This window comes from Thermobia domestica, chromosome 5 (assembly GCF_964235325.1).
Source record: "Thermobia domestica chromosome 5, izTheDome1.hap1.1, whole genome shotgun sequence".
Taxonomy (NCBI): Eukaryota; Metazoa; Arthropoda; class Insecta; order Zygentoma; family Lepismatidae; genus Thermobia; species Thermobia domestica.
Window position 1 is genome coordinate 19,060,594 of NC_137458.1, and position 22,540 is coordinate 19,083,133.

The 22,540-nt window shown below is 35.0% G+C and overlaps 1 protein-coding gene across 2 annotated transcripts in view; it reads left to right on the forward strand.

Annotated features, from left to right (window-relative positions):
• Nucleotides 1-22,540, forward strand: part of Cipc (Clock interacting protein circadian) — a 127,620-nt gene that overhangs the window by 42,592 nt on the left and 62,488 nt on the right. The window contains exon 1 of one of the 2 annotated variants that reach the window (XM_081758286.1): nt 17,065-17,347. The exons of the other annotated variant lie outside the window; for it this stretch is intronic. Coding sequence (XP_081614412.1) covers nt 17,335-17,347 — 13 coding nt within the window. The 5' untranslated portion in view covers nt 17,065-17,334. Of the gene's footprint in view, nt 1-17,064; nt 17,348-22,540 lie in introns of those variants that run through there. 2 annotated transcript variants of the gene reach the window in all.

Below are 22,540 nucleotides of genomic sequence, written 5' to 3' on the forward strand. Positions count from 1 at the left end.
TGCATAGTTATTGTCGGTAGATTTATTAAATTAATAAATCTCTTATTTATTACACATGCCACCCACCCACTCACCCACACACACACACACACACACACACACACACACACACACACACACATATATATATATATATATATATATATATATATATATATATATATATATATATATATATATATATATATATATATGGGGGATAAGGCATTTATTGTCTCATTTTGAAATTTGAACCTTGAGACTATGTCCTTTGGCCTAATTTTATCCCCCCCAATATAGGTTATCTAATTCGCACACTGGAAATATGCATTAATCGAAATTATAAAAGTATACGAAATTTAACTAGCTAAAAGAAGAGAATAACATAAAAATCCGGATTAGAGTATTACAATAAACATGTGTATTTTGTTTAGGGTTTGCAAGTCATAGCTTATAGGAATTATAGAAAAAACGTTCGTTGTGAAAGCACAAGAAAAAAAGCAGAGAATAGACACAAACCTCAGGTGGGTTTGAACACGAGAAGGCGGAGGTAGTAGACTACTCTACTAAACCGCTCGGCTATATCTTAATTCGCTAGTACGTTTTGAAAAATATTGTCTAGAGTATTTGCACTTTACTTGTTTCTGTTTTTTTTTTTTTTTTTTTTTTTTTGGTCATATAATGTATACGAGTGGCGAATAATAGAATAGAACTGTTTTAGACGAGTATGAACAAATTTCCCAGACAAGTTGTAATCTTATATGTTAAATTGCACAAATAAATGAGATTAAATCTGTAAAGTGCTTCGGGGGTTTTGATGGAAGTTAACTGTTGCATAGTTACGAGCTTTTGTTTATGCCCACCACTCGATGGAAGTTATGTTCTTGAAAGATAGTAACTGCTACTATATTCTAATGTATTGGATTTAAAAAAAAAATTGAAAATATTTTGTTACTAACAGTGAGTGAGTATTTTTGCGTGCAACAACAGTTGATTACAGGCACATCTACTTCTTCCGCGCATGTTTTTCATAATACGACGTCATGTATAGCAATATTGTGCATTATCCTATATTCAAAGACGTTTTTAGCACTTTTACTTTTGTGTAAGAATGGCGCAATATGATCATTCTGTACGTGAGAGTAGAACATATTTCCAACAACTTAAGAATCGAAGTGAGAACGCTGAAATCTAGAGCTAAAACCGAATCTATACGACATTGAATTCAAATAAGTAAAACAATGTGATCGACAGTTTAATATTAAGTTTTCTAATCACTTTACGACTATATACCGCCACATGGATGTATTGATTTTACAATAAATTCTCTTTAAGTAATAGTTTGCAGGACTATCGTTTTATGTATTTTGCTGATCAGTTTTTTCTTTTGCTTAGAAATGTCTTACCAACAGTACATGGTTGCTTCGATTCCCGGCAGCAGCTCATATGGTTCGGATTCCACGTTAATAAGTAGGTCCACGTCTCATATAGTCTCGCTGCTGAACGGACGTTAAACTCAAAATCATCAACAACATCTACATGATTGTTGTGGGAAAATTAGTAATTTATTATGTTGCATAAACCACGTTTTCCACTATTACTGAAACAGTAAGAAAACAAGACAACGCGGGCATTTGCTACGTTTTTACAAATTAATATTTGTCATCTAGCAAGCAATTTAGAAGAAACAGAGTATCAGGCCCGTAGCCAGCCCAAAAATATAGGGGGGCGGCCGAAGTTAGGGGAAGCCCGACCCAATCATATTATACTTCATCACCATATTATAGTTCATTTGCAAGCCTATCGTGAAACCTTTATTGGGGCCGGCCAAAGTTTAGGGGGGGCCCGGCCTCCCTAGCTCCCCGTGGAGACGGGCCTGCAGAGTATTCAATACATTAAATGTATAGCACAGTTGTGAACCTTCTTTTCCGATGTATATTAAATCATTTGCTCTGTTCCTCTATTTTTCTCTCTGTCTCTATGTCTCTCTCTCTCTCTCTCCTTGATATTCAGTTTCCTGCAACTTATATTTTTGCTTGTTCTTCCTGTGTTCTCACCTCTATACTTTTTTCTTCTTCCTCGATTTCTATAGTCAGAGATAGAGTGAGACAGACAAAGTGATGTGTACTAACTACTCATTTGATTTTACTTTTCTATGCACGTGTAGAACTAGCTTTTTTAAGTACCAATTAGACATAGGTTATAGGCGGTCTGTCGTGGACATGTTAGACGTAGTTTTCTGCAGACTCCATTCCATCTTTCATAGGTAATGATGGAGGAACAGGGTATTACTGTCAGACTAGCTACATCGGTAGAGTGTGGGATTTCTAATACTATGGTTCTGGGTTCGAATCCCATCCAAAGACTGTAATTTTTTCCATTTAGCAGTTTCCGATATTGTATACGTGCGAATCTCTTAAGATGTTCTCTATTTCTCATTTCTCCATGTAGATGGATGCTACGAAGAAAAACAATAGAGAAGTAATCTCTTGTTTCAGTTATGGTTGAGATTTTAAAGACATTTTCAGCTTTCTGCAAGCATTTCTATTTGTTTAAATAAATATGTGTTATATAACACTTACTGTGTGTAATTATGTCTTTGTGGTTTGCTGATTCTCACAGTTATTATATATGGTTCATAACAAAATTTGAGGTGGTCTCCTTTGAAGTGCATGTGTCATTTGTCAATATATGCGCACGTTTTCTTTTCCTTTATATTTCGCATATTCCTCTTTATTTAGTTTTTATCACGTTGACCTTTTTCTCTTTCTCTCTCTTTAAAACTGAGGATGTAAAATGAGAAGAGAAATGAGAAGAACCTCAATCTATTACTCCATCTTGTGAGAAATTTGTGGTTTGTAGTCACGTGGTCTATGCATTTCTTGCTCCAAACGAAGTGTGCAGGGGGACGAAACCGAAGGTTATCCTGGCGTGATCAGTGCCACAAAGACGTTAGGTTGGTTGCCTATGTTGTTGGCGTAGTTTCACAATGAACTTAAACTTTCATGTTGCAGGTTTTTTGCTTCGTATTGTACAAGGACTACAAGATAGGTCCAGCGATGACAGTTGAGTTGGTTGGTAATTGCTTGGCAATGTGGCCAACTACGATGTAGGATCAACATTGGCAAGTTAGTTGGTTGGGAAATGCTCGGCAATGCGGCTAACTACAATATAGGGCAAACGTTGGCAATTGAGTTGGTTGGCAAATGTTCGGGAAAGCATTCAACTACGATGTTGGGCCAACGTTGGCAATTGAGCTGATTGGCAAATGCTCGGGAAAGCTGCCGACTACAATGTAGGTCAACATTGGCCATTGAGTTGGTTGGCAAATGCTCAACAAAGCAGCCAACTACACTGTATGACCAACGTTGGCAATTGAGTTGGTTGGCAATTACTTGGCAGAATGCCAGTTACAACCTAAAGCCAATGTTGGCTGTTGCCTGGCCCACCATTTCCCACTGTTGTTTACACTGTCTGTGCTGCTATGGTGACAAAGTTTTCTATTTCAGACGAAGTGCATATCTGAACTACAAGAGTTAAGAAAACAGTGACAGATCGTGAATTATAGGGGTTATACTGTGTGCAATGTGTTTATTTAATACAAGAAGCGTTCAATAACTTTTGCAGAGGTGGTTGTAATATTGTTATTAGTTGCAATGTGATGATGAAATTTTAGGTGAACATACTTTGATACTTGGGTTACAAGATCATGTACAAAACTGGATCTGCTGTGATGCATCTCGTTCAACGTTCTTTCCATGCATTGAATTCACTCTGGTAAAATTCAGGTTGCTGACTTTTAAACCATTGTTTCACACAATAAATCAGGGCCTTGTCACTGTCGATTTTTTTCTTCGAAGATGGGCCTTCCGACGATCAAACAGGAGAAAATTCGAGGGAGCATTAGGGAATCGCTATTCGGAATATAGGAAGGCTGAAGGATGATTTCCCATCGCATTTTCATGAGTTTCTGCTGTGTCATCATGGGTTTTTGCTGTGTGTGAGGCTTGACATTATCATGACGGGGTTTGATTATCTTACCTTGCAGCTGCGCTCTCTTCGCCTGGAGAGCACATCGTACCTTATCCAGTGACAAACAATAGGCCTAACGCTTCTTCATAATTCTGGAGCGATGTTCCAGGAAGTCTATGGAAGTAATGCCACATTGATCCCAGAAAAAGGAAGGTAGTAATTTTCTGGCCTGATCCGGAAAGTAGATTTTTAAATCGCTGCAATCAACGTTGGATACTGGCACGGTCCAATGTGTTATCACCATAAACCGGAAGCAACTTACTGTGATTGATTAACTGAATCATCAATCAGACTGATCATTGACTGAATCAACTTACTGTGACTGACCGGAATTGTTGTGACTGATTCATCACCGGTTTTGAACAGGGATACCATTACCGATGTAGAGTGCAGGGGAGGAAAAGAGAAATCTCTGTATGAAACTCATATGTAAATCTCTCTCTTACTACCCCTTTACTTACAGGAATGTTGTATCATCCAAATTTAAAGAAAAACAAAAGGTATGCCAAATAAAACAATAGAAATTACTGAAATTTAGATAAAAGTCGGTAGAGCTAAGATTAAAAAAATAATAATAATATATATATATATATATATATATATATATATATATATATATATATATATATATATATATATATATATATATAATTTCTATAATGCCATTCCTGTAAGTGCGAGTTCCTTATTTAAAGTCCTGTAGCCCCTTTCGGACTTTCTTTGATATGTGGACTTACGCATGAGTTATCTGCCACCTTGGTTTATCAAAGAATAGGTGTGTGATTACCTTACTAGTTTCGAACATCTGATATTAAAGAGCATGGAATCCAGCAAACCTGCAAGAAACAAACAAATTATTCTGGTACTTACCATACCAGCCGAAATTCCGTTAGGGAAGTTGATAACTCCATGTAGTTTAATAAACACTTTTATTATAAACACAGCACTTAATCACTTAAATCACAACACTACATTGATATCGATATAAGATATGCTCACGGTTGAACTAAAATAATTAAAAAAAAAAAAACTCTTATGATTTTTTTTTATCACTAGTTCATAGTTAATAATATGTATTTGTATCTATTGCACAGTTCATCTTCTTTAATTTCCAGGTAGGTGTGTCCGTTACTTCAAAGCATTAATCACAATTTTAGTGTCTATTCTTTCATGTTGATAGTATTCTTTTAAAACGGTTTCCGTAGCATCCTAAGGTAGATTAAGTCCTTGGTACCTGATTATAACTGAGTCCACCACTGTGTAACCACTTCAAACTTGGTTATAGTTGCACTTCTATCTCTCTCTATCTATATATTTTAATGGTTTGTTGCTGCATACGTAAGATATATGTATTCGTTTCCAGTGTTGTCCGATTGGATCAAAAAATGCATATAGTCTAGAAAACTGACACAGTTTATTTAACTTATTTTGAACACCAATGGTGCAACTTATCGCACTTAATTAAGTTCACTTTTAAAATAAATATATGCACCTATCTTCCATTGCAACTAACACCGTTGAATATATAGTGTTCAGGAAAATAACTATTTTCACACGAGCAGCAACTTCACAGACTCGATCTAAACGCCAACTGCCTTGTTCTTCTCCAGAATTTCGGTTTTGTAAAAGGGGTTTGACGCCCAAGAGTCGTGCTTCGCATCAAAGCTACTGGCTTTTCAATAGAGATAACCTTTTCTATTGTCTATCTACCTGCTAACGGAACTTTGCAAGGAAGTATGCTGATTTTTATTTACATTGACTTTCTACGCAAATAATTCACTTCTTATAGATTGTCACCTAATTTCGAATCAAGCACTAAAATCTGCATTCTTTGGCCTTTCATTAGATACCAAATATGTTATAGTCCCCTTCTGATATAACCTTAAAATTTTGCATTTAAAATAGGTCGGTTAATATGATTTCCACCACCTGACATTTTCTTTTCTTATGTTTGTCTAGTCACTGGAGCCCTCTAGCGGAAAGAATTAACAATGTCACGGACAACCATAATAGTTCGGAGTTTTCTGCTTCCGCGTGACAATTTTACAAATTATTGATTATAGAATGAAATTAAACATACATCTACTTTACTTACAAGTATATACATATCTTTGCTACCATATACATATGTGGTATGAAGTTGTCATCCTCTATTAACTTTATTTGAAACAATTTCTTAGGGTAAGGATTCCCAGTTCCGTCTGTCCCCAGCAGAAAGCCAAAACTCCACCCTCCAATACCAGATAGTACTTGTTTTTTTTTTTTTTCTCACGGCTGAAAGAAAGTTTTAAGATACGATATACGGAAGGACGGAAAAGGTAAAACAAACAATAGGGGTACGCGTAGCTTTCCAATACATAATTGACTCTTAAACACACTAATTCTTACATATTTTAATTATTATTATTATTTGATATTACAAACTGCTTCATCTGGTAAGCCTGGACCGAATTCACAGCCTGTTTTGATAGATTCACTACGCCAGCTCGAATTCTTGTGAAATCGGCGGTCAACCCAAGATTTTAACACATCATTGTCCTTCTGTTTTTATATCTATGTGTTAAATTTTGACAATAGACAAATATCCGTCTTTCTGTCGCCTTTTCGGTAGTGTTACAACTCAGGGTGTTTTATGGTTTTTTTAGCTCTATACAGTATTCTTATAGCTGCTTAACAGAAATAAAACAGTAATTTTTAGTTTCAACTCACAATATAGTTGGCTAGGCTGACCAAGCATAGGTGACTGACCTTTTGGAGCTTCGTTGTCTTTTACAAGTTTGCCTTAAGAAAAATCTAACTCACTAGAGTCTATCTTTCTATATACGAAATCCAATATCTATCGTTACATTCTCGATATAAACTTGAATCTTACCAATACTTGGGAAATAAAATAAATATGATTCTAAGTTAATTAATAATATAAATAATATTTGAAAATAAAGAAAACCATTTCCATTTTGATATGCAAATTAATGATAACATTTAAATATACTACTATATAAACTTTATTAATGAAACTAATGTGAGACTGCGTCGTACATTTCCCCCCTTTGAGTTATATATTAATGGACAGGACAATTAATATATTACTCACTGATACAATAGTTAAGAACTATAATAATTATGTAATGAATACTTGACAAATTAATTTTCCTAACTTATTTTCAATAATAACATTGACAATACATACATATATAGTATACTGACAATACAGAATTCTGATACATATGATAGTTTTTAAGATATGTACATAGACATAGTTATTTCTCCTTTTTTTTTTTTTTTTTTACACGAGGCAAGACTATCTCATGTCTGTTGCTCGGATGTGTTATCTTCCTTTTCTTTGTCTTCTCTCAGATGGTATTTCTTTAAGAGAAATGTATTTCTGGATGTAGTACCCTTTGAATATGTGTGACGCAAACGTCTTTATAACCCTGAATGTCTAATTGTTTGTCTCAACTTCGTTATGTTATGTGTGCTCGCAATTTTTTTTTTTTTTTTTTAATTTCTGATTCTCTTTACACTCTTGTATCATTCACTAACAACTCAATATATGTAATTTAGAAAAGAAAGGTTTATCATTTAGAGACTGTAATATCTCAAGTGCTGGAAGAGGTTTATCTAATTCGCTTTTTATCCTTTTGATAACTTACGGCCATCCAAACATAAACGAATAGACCCATTCGTTTTCTCAACGACCACCAACGGATGATTATACTCACTAGGTGCTTTCTTGATAATATTAAAAGCTAACCACCGATGAATTTCATTTTGTATCTGATTTTTGTACTTAAGAGGAAAAGGATACATTTTTGATTTTATTGGTGTAGGATCTGTAAGTTCTATCTTATGTTCATAATTTTTAATTGTTCCTGGCTTTTCGTCAAAAATGTCTATGTGTTTTATTAACACGGACGCTAATTTACCCCTTTGTTCATCAGTGAGATCTTTATGGTTATTTACATGTTCATAAATATCTTTCTCAGTGGCCTTTGTGTTGATTTTCTCCCATTCTTCGGGAGACAACACTCTTTCTTTCAGTTCTGTGGGAGTTGGGAATACTCTTTTACCCAACTGCAGTGTGGGGTCACTATCAAATAGCCTCGCCTTTGAATTCCCCAATCCTACCTTAGGAAACTGTATACTTTCTACAATCTCTCCCATCTCACTTTTCTCACTTAACTCACTAATAATGCCACTTTGCAATGATTCCTCTAATTGTCTAAGAACTAAATCATCACTCGATATTTCTTGATCTCTAAAGTTAACTTCAATATAGTGGGGTCTTTGTAATATCAACAGCGCTCTTGAATAATCTAGAATAGCAGCGGATTCTACGAAAAATTGGGATCCTAATACCACATCTTTATTTAATCCTTCTACAATGATGCCAACTGTATAATAAGTTTTCCCCTGTACAATAACCTCAAGAAGAGTTTGACCTTTGACCGTGGCTATCTTCTTACCAAATGCTGATGTAACTTTTATGTTATTTGCTTTTAAAAATGGTGGTTGTGTTTGGCTACCTAGTATTGTTTCAAATAAGTTGTTATTTATCGCGGATATACTTGCTCCAGAATCTAACAATGCATTTACAGATTGAGCATAAATATTTACATTTATCTCTGGTAAAACTACTACATTGTTTCTCACAACTGGGTCGTCTTTTGTATCTAACAGGTTATCAAAAATTCCATTTGCCTCATTAAATGTTTCCCTCTCTAATTCTACCTTTCTACCATCTTTCAATAACAATGAAATAGTGTCTTTAGTATTACTTTCAAAATTTTGAGTACTATTTATTTCTTCGCATTTTACACATTTATTTTCATTCTCCTCAATACTTTTAACATATGTTTCATTATCGTCTGCCAAGTCAGAACTATTGTTTGCGAGCACACACAGGGCTTTATTAGTCTGTTGGATATCAGATGTTCTATTCACAAGTACTACATCCAACTTTCCCGCTGTATGTGCTGGAAAGCATCAGTTATTATAATGAGGACCCCCTGTCACACTGGGTGCATTTTGGTTAGTTTGGTAACCTTGTCCTTCGCTATTATGATAGGTTTCTAGCAGTTGTATTTGTTGCTCCGGAATGTAGTTGTTTTGATTTCTACTTCCATTCCGTGTACTGTTATTTCCCCTTCTCGAACCTCGCTGTCCCCTGTGGTTTTGTCTATTTTCAGGTGAAGGGTAGCGCTCATTACGGGGTGATTGACCTCCTTCCCTTCTCCCGTTATGACCTGAATTTGGGCTCTCATTACTATTGCCTCTATTGTCTCTCTGTTGCTGTCCTCGTGTGTAAGGGACATTCCTTCTATTATTCCGACGAGGATGTGTGTCTACCCTCTCAGAGGATACCTGCAACATATTCATATTTCTACAAGGAGGAAATCTATCTCGGTCGTAATGAGTTGCCTGTACTTCGTTCACAATCGCGAGTAAATCTGTAAGAGATTGTGGTTTCGAAGCCACTAATGTCCTAAATATATATACTGGAAGTTTTCTCGGTAAGAGTTTCAATAAGCAAGATTCGTCTACAGGAGGATCCAATATTGAATTTTGATGTAGGATGTTCAACAGAAAATCAGAAGGATTTTTATGGACCTTATTGTCGAATTGAACTGTTAACAAATTAGCTCTTAGTGTAGCCAATCGTTCCTGACTTAAGTAGGTTTCTCTAAATTTAATCACAAACTCTTCATACGTAACAATTTTCTGACGCATGACTTTGAACCACGAAAGTGCTGGTCCTTTTAACGTTCTACTAATAAATGACAAACGTGCTTCATTAGGTACACCTGTTAATGCGAAGTAATTGTCTAAGTCTAGCAAAAAGTTATATGTTTGTGGTTCGTCCTCTGTACCCTGATAATTTGGTAGGCTTAGATCACGATGAATAAAAGGGTTCATGAATGTCGACAACTGTGCTGTCTGATTATCGAGTGGTGAAACAGAGGATGCAGGTGGTGCTATGCTCGGCGAAATTGTTTCATTAGGAATAGTACGTGAACATGAGGGCATAGCCTGTTCTGGTGGAATGCTAGTGTGTGAGGAGACTTCTACGCGATTTGACTCAATGATATTTAGTCTGGCAGAAATCATTTCTTCTATGGCCTCTACTTTTCCGGTTATTCTCGAATCTACACTCTCGATAGTGTTTCTTAATTCATCAGTTACATTCGCGTGTACAGAAATTATATCACTTAATTTTGTCTCTACTTCTGCCCGATTTCTTTCAACATGACCAATAATATTATCACCTTGTTCTTCTAAAGATCCTATCTTATTTCCTAAATCATTTCTAACTTCTTCTAAATTTCTAGCTGTCTGGTCTAAATTTTCAGAAACTTGATTTACTGTTACATTTAATTGTTGTACGGTGTTCTCTATATCGTTATGTAGTTGTTGCTCTTATTTGTAGTTATTTTGTAGTGACCTATTCAGCCTAGATTCAAGCTCTTTCTGTGAATGTTCTAAATCCCTTCTTGTATTTCTCAGCTCTTCATTTGTATCTTCTAGCTTACTAGACAATGCACTGATTTTACTATCTAACTCCTGGTGAGTTTGTGCTAGTTTAGAGCCTAACTCTTGAACCTCTTTCCTGATTTCGGTTTTCAGTTCACGCTGTAACTCTTGTTGCGATTTATCAATTTTGTTATGCAATTCTTGCTGCATTCGCACCAAGAATTGCAACACTGGGTCTGATGAACTCCTAGTTGTGTCTCCTATCCCATCTGTCTCATTACCTACTTCTATGTTTTCGTCTCTCACTTGAATTTCATCTCCCTGATCTACTTCTGTAAATGACATACTTTGCGCTTGTTTTAAATCTCTAAGTTCTTCATTCATCTTTCTGCTTTTCAGCCTAGTCAAAACCATCAATTCTAATTAATCTAATGAATTCACTAATAAAAAGGAAAGAATCTCTATTTTATCTAAATGTTATCTCTATAAAATTATCTCCCCCCTTCAAGTTTACAACTTCTCAAGTATTATACATAAACACCTTTCTACACACATTTTACTTTTATATCAATTATGTTTTGGAAAGCATTTGGGACAAAATAAATTCATTACACGATTATTTGACTAATCTTTAAGTAATCACACACTCGGTTATACGCTAGGATGTGAACAACAGTGCGTAACCTGCACACTTCTTGCCAAACACGTAGGGTGTTGAAACTTTTAAGTAAAGAAATGATCAACGTGGTTAAGCACTCACACATGGACGCCAAAATTATGTGATTGTACTGCGCCTTTGCCTGTAATCCTAGCATATAATATTGCTACTACGCTGGATGCCAAACTAATGTGTACAACAACTAGGCACAGCAGCGTAGTAATTGCCCTTACGCTGGGAAGCAAAACTTATGTAGAGTGCAGGGGAGGAAAAGAGAAATCTCTGTATGAAACTCATATGTAAATCTCTCTCTTACTACCCCTTTACTTACAGGAATGTTGTATCATCCCAATTTAAAGAAAAACAAAAGGTATGCCAAATAAAACAATAGAAATTACTGAAATTTAGATAAAAGTCGGTAGAGCTAAGATTAAAAAAAAATAATAATATATATATATATATAATTTCTATAATGCCATTCCTGTAAGTGTGAGTTCCTTATTTAAAGTCCTGTAGCCCCTTTCGGACTTTCTTTGATATGTGGACTTACGCATGAGTTATCTGCCACCTTGGTTTATCAAAGAATAGGTGTGTGATTACCTTACTAGTTTCGAACATCTGATATTAAAGAGCATGGAATCCAGCAAACCTGCAAGAAACAAACAAATTATTCTGGTACTTACCATACCAGCCGAAATTCCGTTAGGGAAGTTGATAACTCCATGTAGTTTAATAAACACTTTTATTATAAACACAGCACTTAATCACTTAAATCACAACACTACATTGATATCGATATAAGATATGCTCACGGTTGAACTAAAATAATTAAAAAAAAAACTCTTATGATTTTTTTTTATCACTAGTTCATAGTTAATAATATGTATTTGTATCTATTGCACAGTTCATCTTCTTTAATTTCCAGGTAGGTGTGTCCGTTACTTCAAAGCATTAATCACAATTTTAGTGTCTATTCTTTCATGTTGATAGTATTCTTTTAAAACGGTTTCCGTAGCATCCTAAGGTAGATTAAGTCCTTGGTACCTGATTATAACTGAGTCCACCACTGTGTAACCACTTCAAACTTGGTTATAGTTGCACTTCTATCTCTCTCTATCTATATATTTTAATGGTTTGTTGCTGCATACGTAAGATATATGTATTCGTTTCCAGTGTTGTCCGATTGGATCAAAAAATGCATATAGTCTAGAAAACTGACACAGTTTATTTAACTTATTTTGAACACCAATGGTGCAACTTATCGCACTTAATTAAGTTCACTTTTAAAATAAATATATGCACCTATCTTCCATTGCAACTAACACCGTTGAATATATAGTGTTCAGGAAAATAACTATTTTCACACGAGCAGCAACTTCACAGACTCGATCTAAACGCCAACTGCCTTGTTCTTCTCCAGAATTTCGGTTTTGTAAAAGGGGTTTGACGCCCAAGAGTCGTGCTTCGCATCAAAGCTACTGGCTTTTCAATAGAGATAACCTTTTCTATTGTCTATCTACCTGCTAACGGAACTTTGCAAGGAAGTATGCTGATTTTTATTTACATTGACTTTCTACGCAAATAATTCACTTCTTATAGATTGTCACCTAATTTCGAATCAAGCACTAAAATCTGCATTCTTTGGCCTTTCATTAGATACCAAATATGTTATAGTCCCCTTCTGATATAACCTTAAAATTTTGCATTTAAAATAGGTCGGTTAATATGATTTCCACCACCTGACATTTTCTTTTCTTATGTTTGTCTAGTCACTGGAGCCCTCTAGCGGAAAGAATTAACAATGTCACGGACAACCATAATAGTTCGGAGTTTTCTGCTTCCGCGTGACAATTTTACAAATTATTGAATATAGAATGAAATTAAACATACATCTACTTTACTTACAAGTATATACATATCTTTGCTACCATATACATATGTGGTATGAAGTTGTCATCCTCTATTAACTTTATTTGAAACAATTTCTTAGGGTAAGGATTCCCAGTTCCGTCTGTCCCCAGCAGAAAGCCAAAACTCCACCCTCCAATACCAGATAGTACTTGTTTTTTTTTTTTTTCTCACGGCTGAAAGAAAGTTTTAAGATACGATATACGGAAGGACGGAAAAGGTAAAACAAACAATAGGGGTACGCGTAGCTTTCCAATACATAATTGACTCTTAAACACACTAATTCTTACATATTTTAATTATTATTATTATTTGATATTACAAACTGCTTCATCTGGTAAGCCTGGACCGAATTCACAGCCTGTTTTGATAGATTCACTACGCCAGCTCGAATTCTTGTGAAATCGGCGGTCAACCCAAGATTTTAACACATCATTGTCCTTCTGTTTTTATATCTATGTGTTAAATTTTGACAATAGACAAATATCCGTCTTTCTGTCGCCTTTTCGGTAGTGTTACAACTCAGGGTGTTTTATGGTTTTTTAGCTCTATACAGTATTCTTATAGCTGCTTAACAGAAATAAAACAGTAATTTTTAGTTTCAACTCACAATATAGTTGGCTAGGCTGACCAAGCATAGGTGACTGACCTTTTGGAGCTTCGTTGTCTTTTACAAGTTTGCCTTAAGAAAAATCTAACTCACTAGAGTCTATCTTTCTATATACGAAATCCAATATCTATCGTTACATTCTCGATATAAACTTGAATCTTACCAATACTTGGGAAATAAAATAAATATGATTCTAAGTTAATTAATAATATAAATAATATTTGAAAATAAAGAAAACCATTTCCATTTTGATATGCAAATTAATGATAAAATTTAAATATACTACTATATAAACTTTATTAATGAAACTAATGTGAGACTGCGTCGTACACCGACCGTTGTCGGATCCTGGCGTCTACTTCAGTGTCCATTATGGTTTACCTGTAAACATTAGGCAACAAAAATTATTACCATTTTCAAGTCAAAGGTTGAAAAATTGAAAATCTGGAATTCGATTGATTTTTTCATGATCACCATCAGTGGCGTATTTAAGGGGGACTTACGGGCTTAAGCCCCACTAGAAATTTTATTTACTATTTTAAAGTAAATGAATCTTGCAGAATTTTCACATTTCCAAGAATAAAGCTAGCTAAGCCCCTTTCGAAACAAAGTCGTAAATACACCATTGATCACCATACTTTGTTCTGTTCTATCGTCACTCGAAAATTAAAAAAAAAAAAAAGAAAAAAAAGCTATAAAGAATATTGTAAGTAAGTGGCTTGCGAGTAAGTTCTATGTTTTCCGTTGTAGCACACATGGCCGTAAAAATTTTTCTGAATAAGAAATTATTGGTTTTATTTATGTTGAAAATATCATCTGATTACTAACTAATAATGCATATTTATTATGTCTAGGTTAGTGAACCAGCTGTCTTTTCATATCATATAGGACTAATCGTTCAACCGGCTTCACTACAGGAGCGTCATTTGAGATTTTGCTTGGGGCGGCAAGACCCCTTGATATTAGTAAAATTTCGCGTTTTTCACTGATTTACTACTATTCTGTTGATAAAATCTATATACATCTCAAACTCAGGGGGAGCAAATGCCCCTCCCTGCCCCCCTAAATGACGCCTCTGCTTCACTAGGATCAGCTAAAGAAAATAAAAATTCTACCTGGCAATAAATGCCATTTTCTCTTCTTTTTTCCACATTTGGGCTCGCAAAGAAACTTGTTTTGTCCTGCATGGAAATTAAAATCAATTTGGCAGGTGATTTTTTTTCTTGAAAAATTTTATATCATTGTATAGATATTTTATGCTGATTAATCTGATACATTATTGTTTTTTTCGGGAGGATGGCTATCTTTTCGACATGTTTTGGGCCAAAATGGTCAATTCTTATTGTCGGAACACAATAATGCATGTGATAGTGACCTACCACAGCAACAGAAAGTAAATAAATAAATAAATAAATAAATAAGAAAATTAGGAAAACCAAAAATGGATCAAAAGATTGCTATCTTATCTAATAATTAGTTTTTAAATCAGGGGCCATGACATTTTTGAACGGCCCCTAAATAGAATTTTCGTATTTTCTACTTAATAAGCACATCATGCTGAGTCAACTTATAGTTTGGATTTGGATATACTATATCTAGGTCTCCAGATATAAGGCCTACAAGAAAATTTTTAATTGAAATACATTGGATCTTTTGATGCAGAAAAGGAAAGAACGTGGGCTGTATGTAAAAAGGATATCCCGTGGATTATGCAACCATACATTACGACTATATTACGTGGATTGTCTAACGTTCTAGGGATTTACGCATTTCATTATCCTGTTCAATGAACACTGATTTTATCAATTATGTAAACTTTTGGATAGTTGATTATTAGCGCTAACTACCGGCACGTTTTAAAAATTTATTTCAAACGATTCAGATGCTTTGTCTTGAAAAAGTGACACGCAAGCTAATTTCATTTTTATATATAAAGAGTGCTGCATATACTTTTCTATAGAAAACTGTTTGCCACGTGCTTTCCTGTAAAGGAAGACACGAGCCTTTTTTTTTTTTTTTTCTGGAGACGAAAGTTAGGAGAATTCAGCGGAGGGCGTTACTGACTATTCGTGGGCACTCTTGAATTTCAGCAGGGATAGGATACAAAACTTATATATGAAGCTTTGATAACACAAAGTACAATGGAAGCGTACAAAGTAATTTTATGAATAACCAGTTGAGGATGCTCCAAGAGTATTGCTAGAACGAACTTAAAAAGAATTAATTTTTCTTATTAACTTCTAGAGGTTTTATACCAATTGCTCTATATACTTTATTGCTATACTCATTAAACGTTGCAATATATCTATCCATTTATAATTTCCTTAAGTAGTAAATTTTTTCCACATGTTTCGTTTAAGAGTTCTGTCAAAACGGTTTGACGAAGACACGTGCTCAAAATGGAGGGCTCAAAATTGAAAAATTCGGAAAATATTATAAATCTATGACTTACGGTTCCCAAAATATGGTTCCTTAATCTCTCGAAATCCGATTTTTTTTGGCCAATATCTGGGGAACGGTGGCCAGTTGGCCAGTGGCCACCGGTTACTATTTGGCACCAAAATGTTCACCATCCTTTTAGGTATTGATCAACACCAATATGATCTCTCTATGACTTAGGGTTCCTGAGATATGGCTCCTTAAGTCTCCCGAAATCGGGACTTTTTAGGCCAATATCTCGGGAATGGTCAGAGTGACGCGAAAAATTCCATCACTTCTTTCAGATACAGTAGTTTTTGATGCTTTATCGAATGGAGGGCTCAAAATTAAAAAAGAAAAATCGCAAATAACAAACACACACACAGACATAGAGAATTTAGGAACTTACTTTTTAAGTTCATTGAAAATCACAATATTCTTGTTACAAATACACCCTGCTATTGAAGCTCAGAAGATCAGTAGGAATGTATTTCTTGTTCTGAAGCATTGATGCAATTTCCGAAATTACCAATTTTTGTCGTTCTCTTTAGGGTGGTCACCCTTGCCTTTCAACGCCACTGATTACGAATTAAATCTGAAAATCTTTCCTCTTTTATTCTCACCTTGAAAATTAAACTATTCAGGACCCAGGTTTTGATCCCTATTTTATTCATCCACTAGTTTCTTCCTGTTTGGTGCCCAACAAATAGCAACGCAACTCCCATCTTTTTTTTTTTTTTTTTTTTTCATTTCCTCGTGTTCAACAACGTGTTTGTTGGTTTCTCTGGACAGTTTTTCTAGCCATGGCTAGTGTCCATAATTATGTCTTGGCGGGTCTTCATTCCTTCTATTAGATGCTTCATTCAACAGCAGCGCCATCTGCCGGTTCTCCCAAACGTGACAAAATGAGTAATCACATTGTCACGTTGCTGCCACGTGACGTCATCATTGTCTCCCCAACCCTGACTAATTCAGACTGCATGCGACATGGTCATACGAATAGGTTCATACGAAAGTAACGGGTTTCTTAACACGTTGTGTACAATGTGTTTCATATTCTTGACAGCCACAAACGCCAAACTTTTCAATTATTGTTGTGATTCAATTTCAATCGTATTGGCACTGAGTTCTCTTGAAATCTTCCGTTGTGTTTAAGAGATTTAATTATTATTATTTCTTTTTAATTCGAGGAACTGCTGAAGTGATTTTTTTTTTCCTGAATTTGTGAAGCGAGGAAGTTTCGAGTTTTCGGCAAGGAATGTTGCCTGATGGTAAGCTTTTAATTTTTTTTAATGTACAGTCGGGGACAAAAGAAAATGTAGACCTGCTAGTCTTGCAGGATGCAAACGCGAAGGTTTCACGTGTAACATTAAGTGATAGCCGGGGCCAATGTCATAGTCCTGTAATCCAGATCTCGAAGGCGATATAGTGTGGTGGGGGACGGTCTTTCGTGTGAGAATCAATCTGTGCACCGGCCAACTGTTCTTAATAACTTCAGCATGGCATAAGAATGCATACAGAAACTCAAATACATAATTTAGTGACACTTGTAAATAATAATAATAATAATAATAATAATAATAATAATAATAATAATAATAATAATAATAATAATAATAATAATAATAATAATAATAATAATAATTAAATATAGGGATATTAACTATAACATGGGAATGCTTTATTTTTCGTTTTAGTTGAATCTGAAAAAAATATATCTTTTTATCTGAATTTTGTCTATAAATACAACATCCTTCGTACACACTGCCGCAGATAATCGAGGTATAGCAAAATATAAACGCGCCGAGCGAAGTAGCTGAAATGGTAGAGCGTTGGCTTCGCCTTCGGGAGGTCGTAGTCTTACTGCCGACCATCCTGACTGGGGTTTTCCAAGGTTTTCCTCAGTCCTATCTGGGATGGTACCTACTAAAGAGGTCCTGATCAATATCTTCTCTAATCCTTTCCATTGTTGTTGTTGTTGTTAGATATCCAGTATAAAATAGCATCTAAGCTGTATCTGATGATTGTTAAATCTATATATATAAAAGAGAACGTACAATTCTTTGTCCGCTCATCACGCTAATACGGCTGAACCAATTTCTTTCATTTTTGGGGGGTTATTAGGATTTGGACCCTAGATGGTTTTTATCATATCACTTTAATTTTTAATTACCAGTGTCTTGAGATAATTGACCATTCAGGTGTCCACAAATCCTTTGTTATTAGTTCATCATAGGTAAAAATAAACGTATTTATATGCAACCCGCATGACCGTGTCACTCGGCGGGTTAACATAAATGACAGGCGATATACAGCGGAAAATAGCTTGAATCTTCTGTTTAAAATTTTTTAATTGATTTGCTTATTTTTACAGACACTTTTACAATATGCCAGCACCGGGATGACCGCAGCGAAGCGGGGCGGGTTAACATAAATGACAGGCGATATAATGTTAAGATTTACTGCAATCTTCTATGGTTTTTATCATATCACTTGAAAGCGAAAAAGTAAAAATTATCTAAGTAACAAAGTTTATTGCGTTCCGGGGTGAACGCTGCTAGTAAATAAATAAAAATAAGACGATACAAATGACATTTGTTTACTAATACCGTTTGCAACAATCACTGACAGACCTACAGACAAAGCACCATTGTCGTAGCTGATGACAAACAGAGGAATACAAAGGAACTTTGGGGTGCCAAAAAAATCTTGTATATAGCCGGGAAACATCTATTGTTATTTTAATAAAGTAAGCACACTAAAGGTCTTTGATACTATTAATATTTTTGTTTTCTTGTTTCGTGGGAAACGTACGCTCCAAGACAGGAGAGCGGAACGAAACAATGCTTGCCTTTGGTGTTGGATGCTCGTGTGGTTCGCATTCCACCAAGATTTACTTCTGACATGGCCTAAGTGCTGAAATGAACGATAAAATCTAAATCATAAACATGAGTTTCCTGCAAAATCTTGAAGAGTTCACTCATATGTCTGAATTTGTAGCTATATTGTATGACTGCACAGAACGTTTTTGTTTTAAAATTAGTTTATCATGTAACTGCAATGCACATGTTTTATTAATCAGCAACAGCCTGCTCGATTTATAGAAAATTTAATGAAATTAAATACAAGTTCTAGTTTAACGTTTCACGCTAATGATCCGAAACTAAGGGAGGCATTATGATGATGATAATGAACGAGAAGAACAAAGCAGTTGGAAACGGGAGAGATCTGAGAAAGAAACCCCACCCACTTGGTGTATGTCCACGAGGTCCATTTGGCGCAAGTTAAAATCGAATTAGGGACCCACGCACCAGAAATGAGCGCTCTGCCACTGAACTACTGCAGCTTCTTTGTAGGAAATAGTGTTTTGGTCTTCCATAAGCCATAGAAGTTAGATATAAGCTTGAAATCTTACTTACCTTTGCAATGATAGAATAAAATTTGGTGCTGAAAGATTACAAGAATTCCCAATTCCACCTGAAATGAATTTATTTGTGTGTCAAAATTAAGGTTGCTTGTTCTCTCATATTTGACACAATTTTTACTTTCTCCCGTCTCTCGATTTGAAACTTATATCTCGCTGTTTAAAAAAAAAAAAAAAAAAAAAAAAAAAAAAAAAAAAAAAAAAAACAGCAAAATGAAAACTTAAATGATGAAAACGCAAATAAACTCTCAATTATTTAAGCTTATTTTGCATTTTGACCTTTCTTTTCTTGGGCAATTTTCTTGTAGAATATCAAAATATCTTGAGATTTCTTTTCTAATCTCTGAATGTTCTGCAGTAATTTTATAGCTGCTTCTGTTTCATATAATAAAATGTTTTAATTATAAGTATTTTTTATTAATTCACAATAGCCGTAACCCGTAAGGCCGTAACAAGGACTACCTTATGTTTACAAAGAACAAAAGAACAAACAAAAAGTAACTCGTGTTGGGATATTACTCGAGCATAAAATATCACGCGAATCGAAACATGCAAGCTATGTACTGTAGTTGTCATTTATGTCTGTAAAAAGAAAAGAGTATCTAAGATTGTAAATTAAGCGTCAACTAGCCATCATAGCACCCAGACATAGAAACCGTTAACACCTGGATAATTTAGTTTTCCTTTGACATATGCTCCTTGTGAGATATACGTAAGACAATTTTATATTTGTAGCCTATTGGAACAGAAGGCCGAGGTACCTAATTTTTATAACCGTTTCGGAGAAGAAAAAGATTCTAAACTTAGTGTATAGTTATTGAGAGATAACTGATAGTTGCACTAATAAATGGCAATGACAATGTGTGAAGTAAATTTAAAAGAAGGCAAAGGACAGTTTAAGATATGTGCTATTGGTACTTTATTTTGTGGCTTTTACCTTCACTAAACTCACCACCACTTTTTTAAATATATATAACTAACTAACTCTATGGCCTATGGAACCCGGAGGTTCAGTGCCGCGTTCACAAAAGCTCTTCACTGACTTCTATCCTTAGCTATTTGGATCCAGTTTCTACTTTGTATTCCTATCTCTGCGAGATCCATCTTAATATTATACTCCCATCTTCGCCTAGGTCTTCCTAATAGTCGTTTTCCTATGGGTCTACCAGTCAAGACTTTGAAAGCGTTTCTACTTTCTTCCATTCTAGCTACATGACCCGCCCACCTAAGCCTCCTAGACTTGACGACCCTAACAATGTTGGGTAAACCGTATAAACTATGTAGTTCCTCGTTATGAAGCTTTCACCATTCCCCATTCTCGTTCCTCTTGGGTCCGAATATTCTTCTCAGGATCCTGTTCTCAAATACTTTCAGTCTATGTTCTTCCCTCAGAGTAAGCGATCATGTTTCGCAACCATACAGAACAACAGGCATGATTATCGTTTTATATATTTTAAGCTTCAAATTCCTCGACAGAATTCGCGACGACAAGAGATTTTGAACCGAATAGTAACACGAATTCCCTGCTTTTAATCGACATTTAATTTCTTCGTGAATATGATTTTCGTCTGTTAATATTGATCCTAAATATTTGAAAGTATCCACTTTATCAAAAGTATTATTTAATATTTTAACGCCTCCACAATTTGCCGTATTACGGTCCCGACGCACTTCCATGTATTTAATTTTCTCTGCATTTACTTCTAAACACATGTCCCTGCAAGCGTTTAATAAGATCTATGCATTTATTTCTACTGTTCTCCTATCATCCCCTATTAAATTTACATCATCAGCATATGCCATAACCTGGTGAATGCCGTTCAACTCTAGGCCCTGGTTGCTATCTTTGATTTTCCTTATGGCGTATTCCAGCACAAAGTTAAATAATAATGGCGACAACGCATCTCCTTGTTTCAGCCCATTTTCGACGTGGAAGCTCGTGGACAGAAATTTTCCTACCCGGACTTTACTTTGGGATTCACTTAAACATATCTTAATTAATCTAATTAGCTTTCTCGGTATTCCAAGCTCTGTAAGAACGTTGTATAATGTTTCTCTCCTAACCGAGTCGTAAGCCTTTCTAAAATCAATAAATAGTTGATGTACCGGGGTATTGTATTCCCCCTTCTTTTCGAGCATTTGGCGCATGGTAAATATTTGGTCGATAGTTGATCGATTTCGTCTAAATCCGCACTGATAATCTCCAATAATTTCATCTGCGTATGGGGTCAATCTTGCTAACATAATATTTGAAAGGATTTTATAGGATGTTGACAGAAGAGAAATGCCTCGATAATTATTACAGTAATTTTTTAATATATATAGATTTACTAAATAACTTGTGAATGAAGAATATAAAAATAATATTGAAAGTGTGCCAGGTAGTATCTGCAAAACGTTATTAAATAAACTAATAATTATTCTTATATTTTTCTTATAGACCGGAAAGTTGGGTGCACATTTTATGACCTCATTGGGCACCCACATTTATACACTATACGGAGAGAGTCGAAAATAGTTCTTAGTTCATATAATAATGTTCTGTAGATACTGTTTGCCTTACTTCCTACAGTTTGTATATCCTTTATTGCGTTTAATTTATTCACTAAAATTTAAAAAGGGGGAAGAAATTAGGGAAGAGCCTTGAGTATTCGTTTTGATGTCTGTTTTTTATATGAATGTTTATATTCACATCATTTCCTATAGAAAATTCTAATGGTATTATCGAATATATCTAGTAGCTAACTTTTTAATGAATCGTTTAGTGTAGAATATATCATTTCTATATATGGAATTGCTTATGAGTCCTTAGGCCTAAGCAGTAAGCCTAACATTATAGAGCTTAAAAGTACCAACAGTAGCACATACCCAGGTGAAGTTAATTTGAACTAACACCTTTTTAAAAATGTTCAGAATAACGTAGGGTCCTCTTAAGCTTTTTGTTTGTTTGTTTTGTTACGTCCAATGCTCGACTCTTCCCCTATAAGAAAGTTGTCTATGAAAACCTAATTATTAAGTGAAACCCATGCGTCACTTTGTC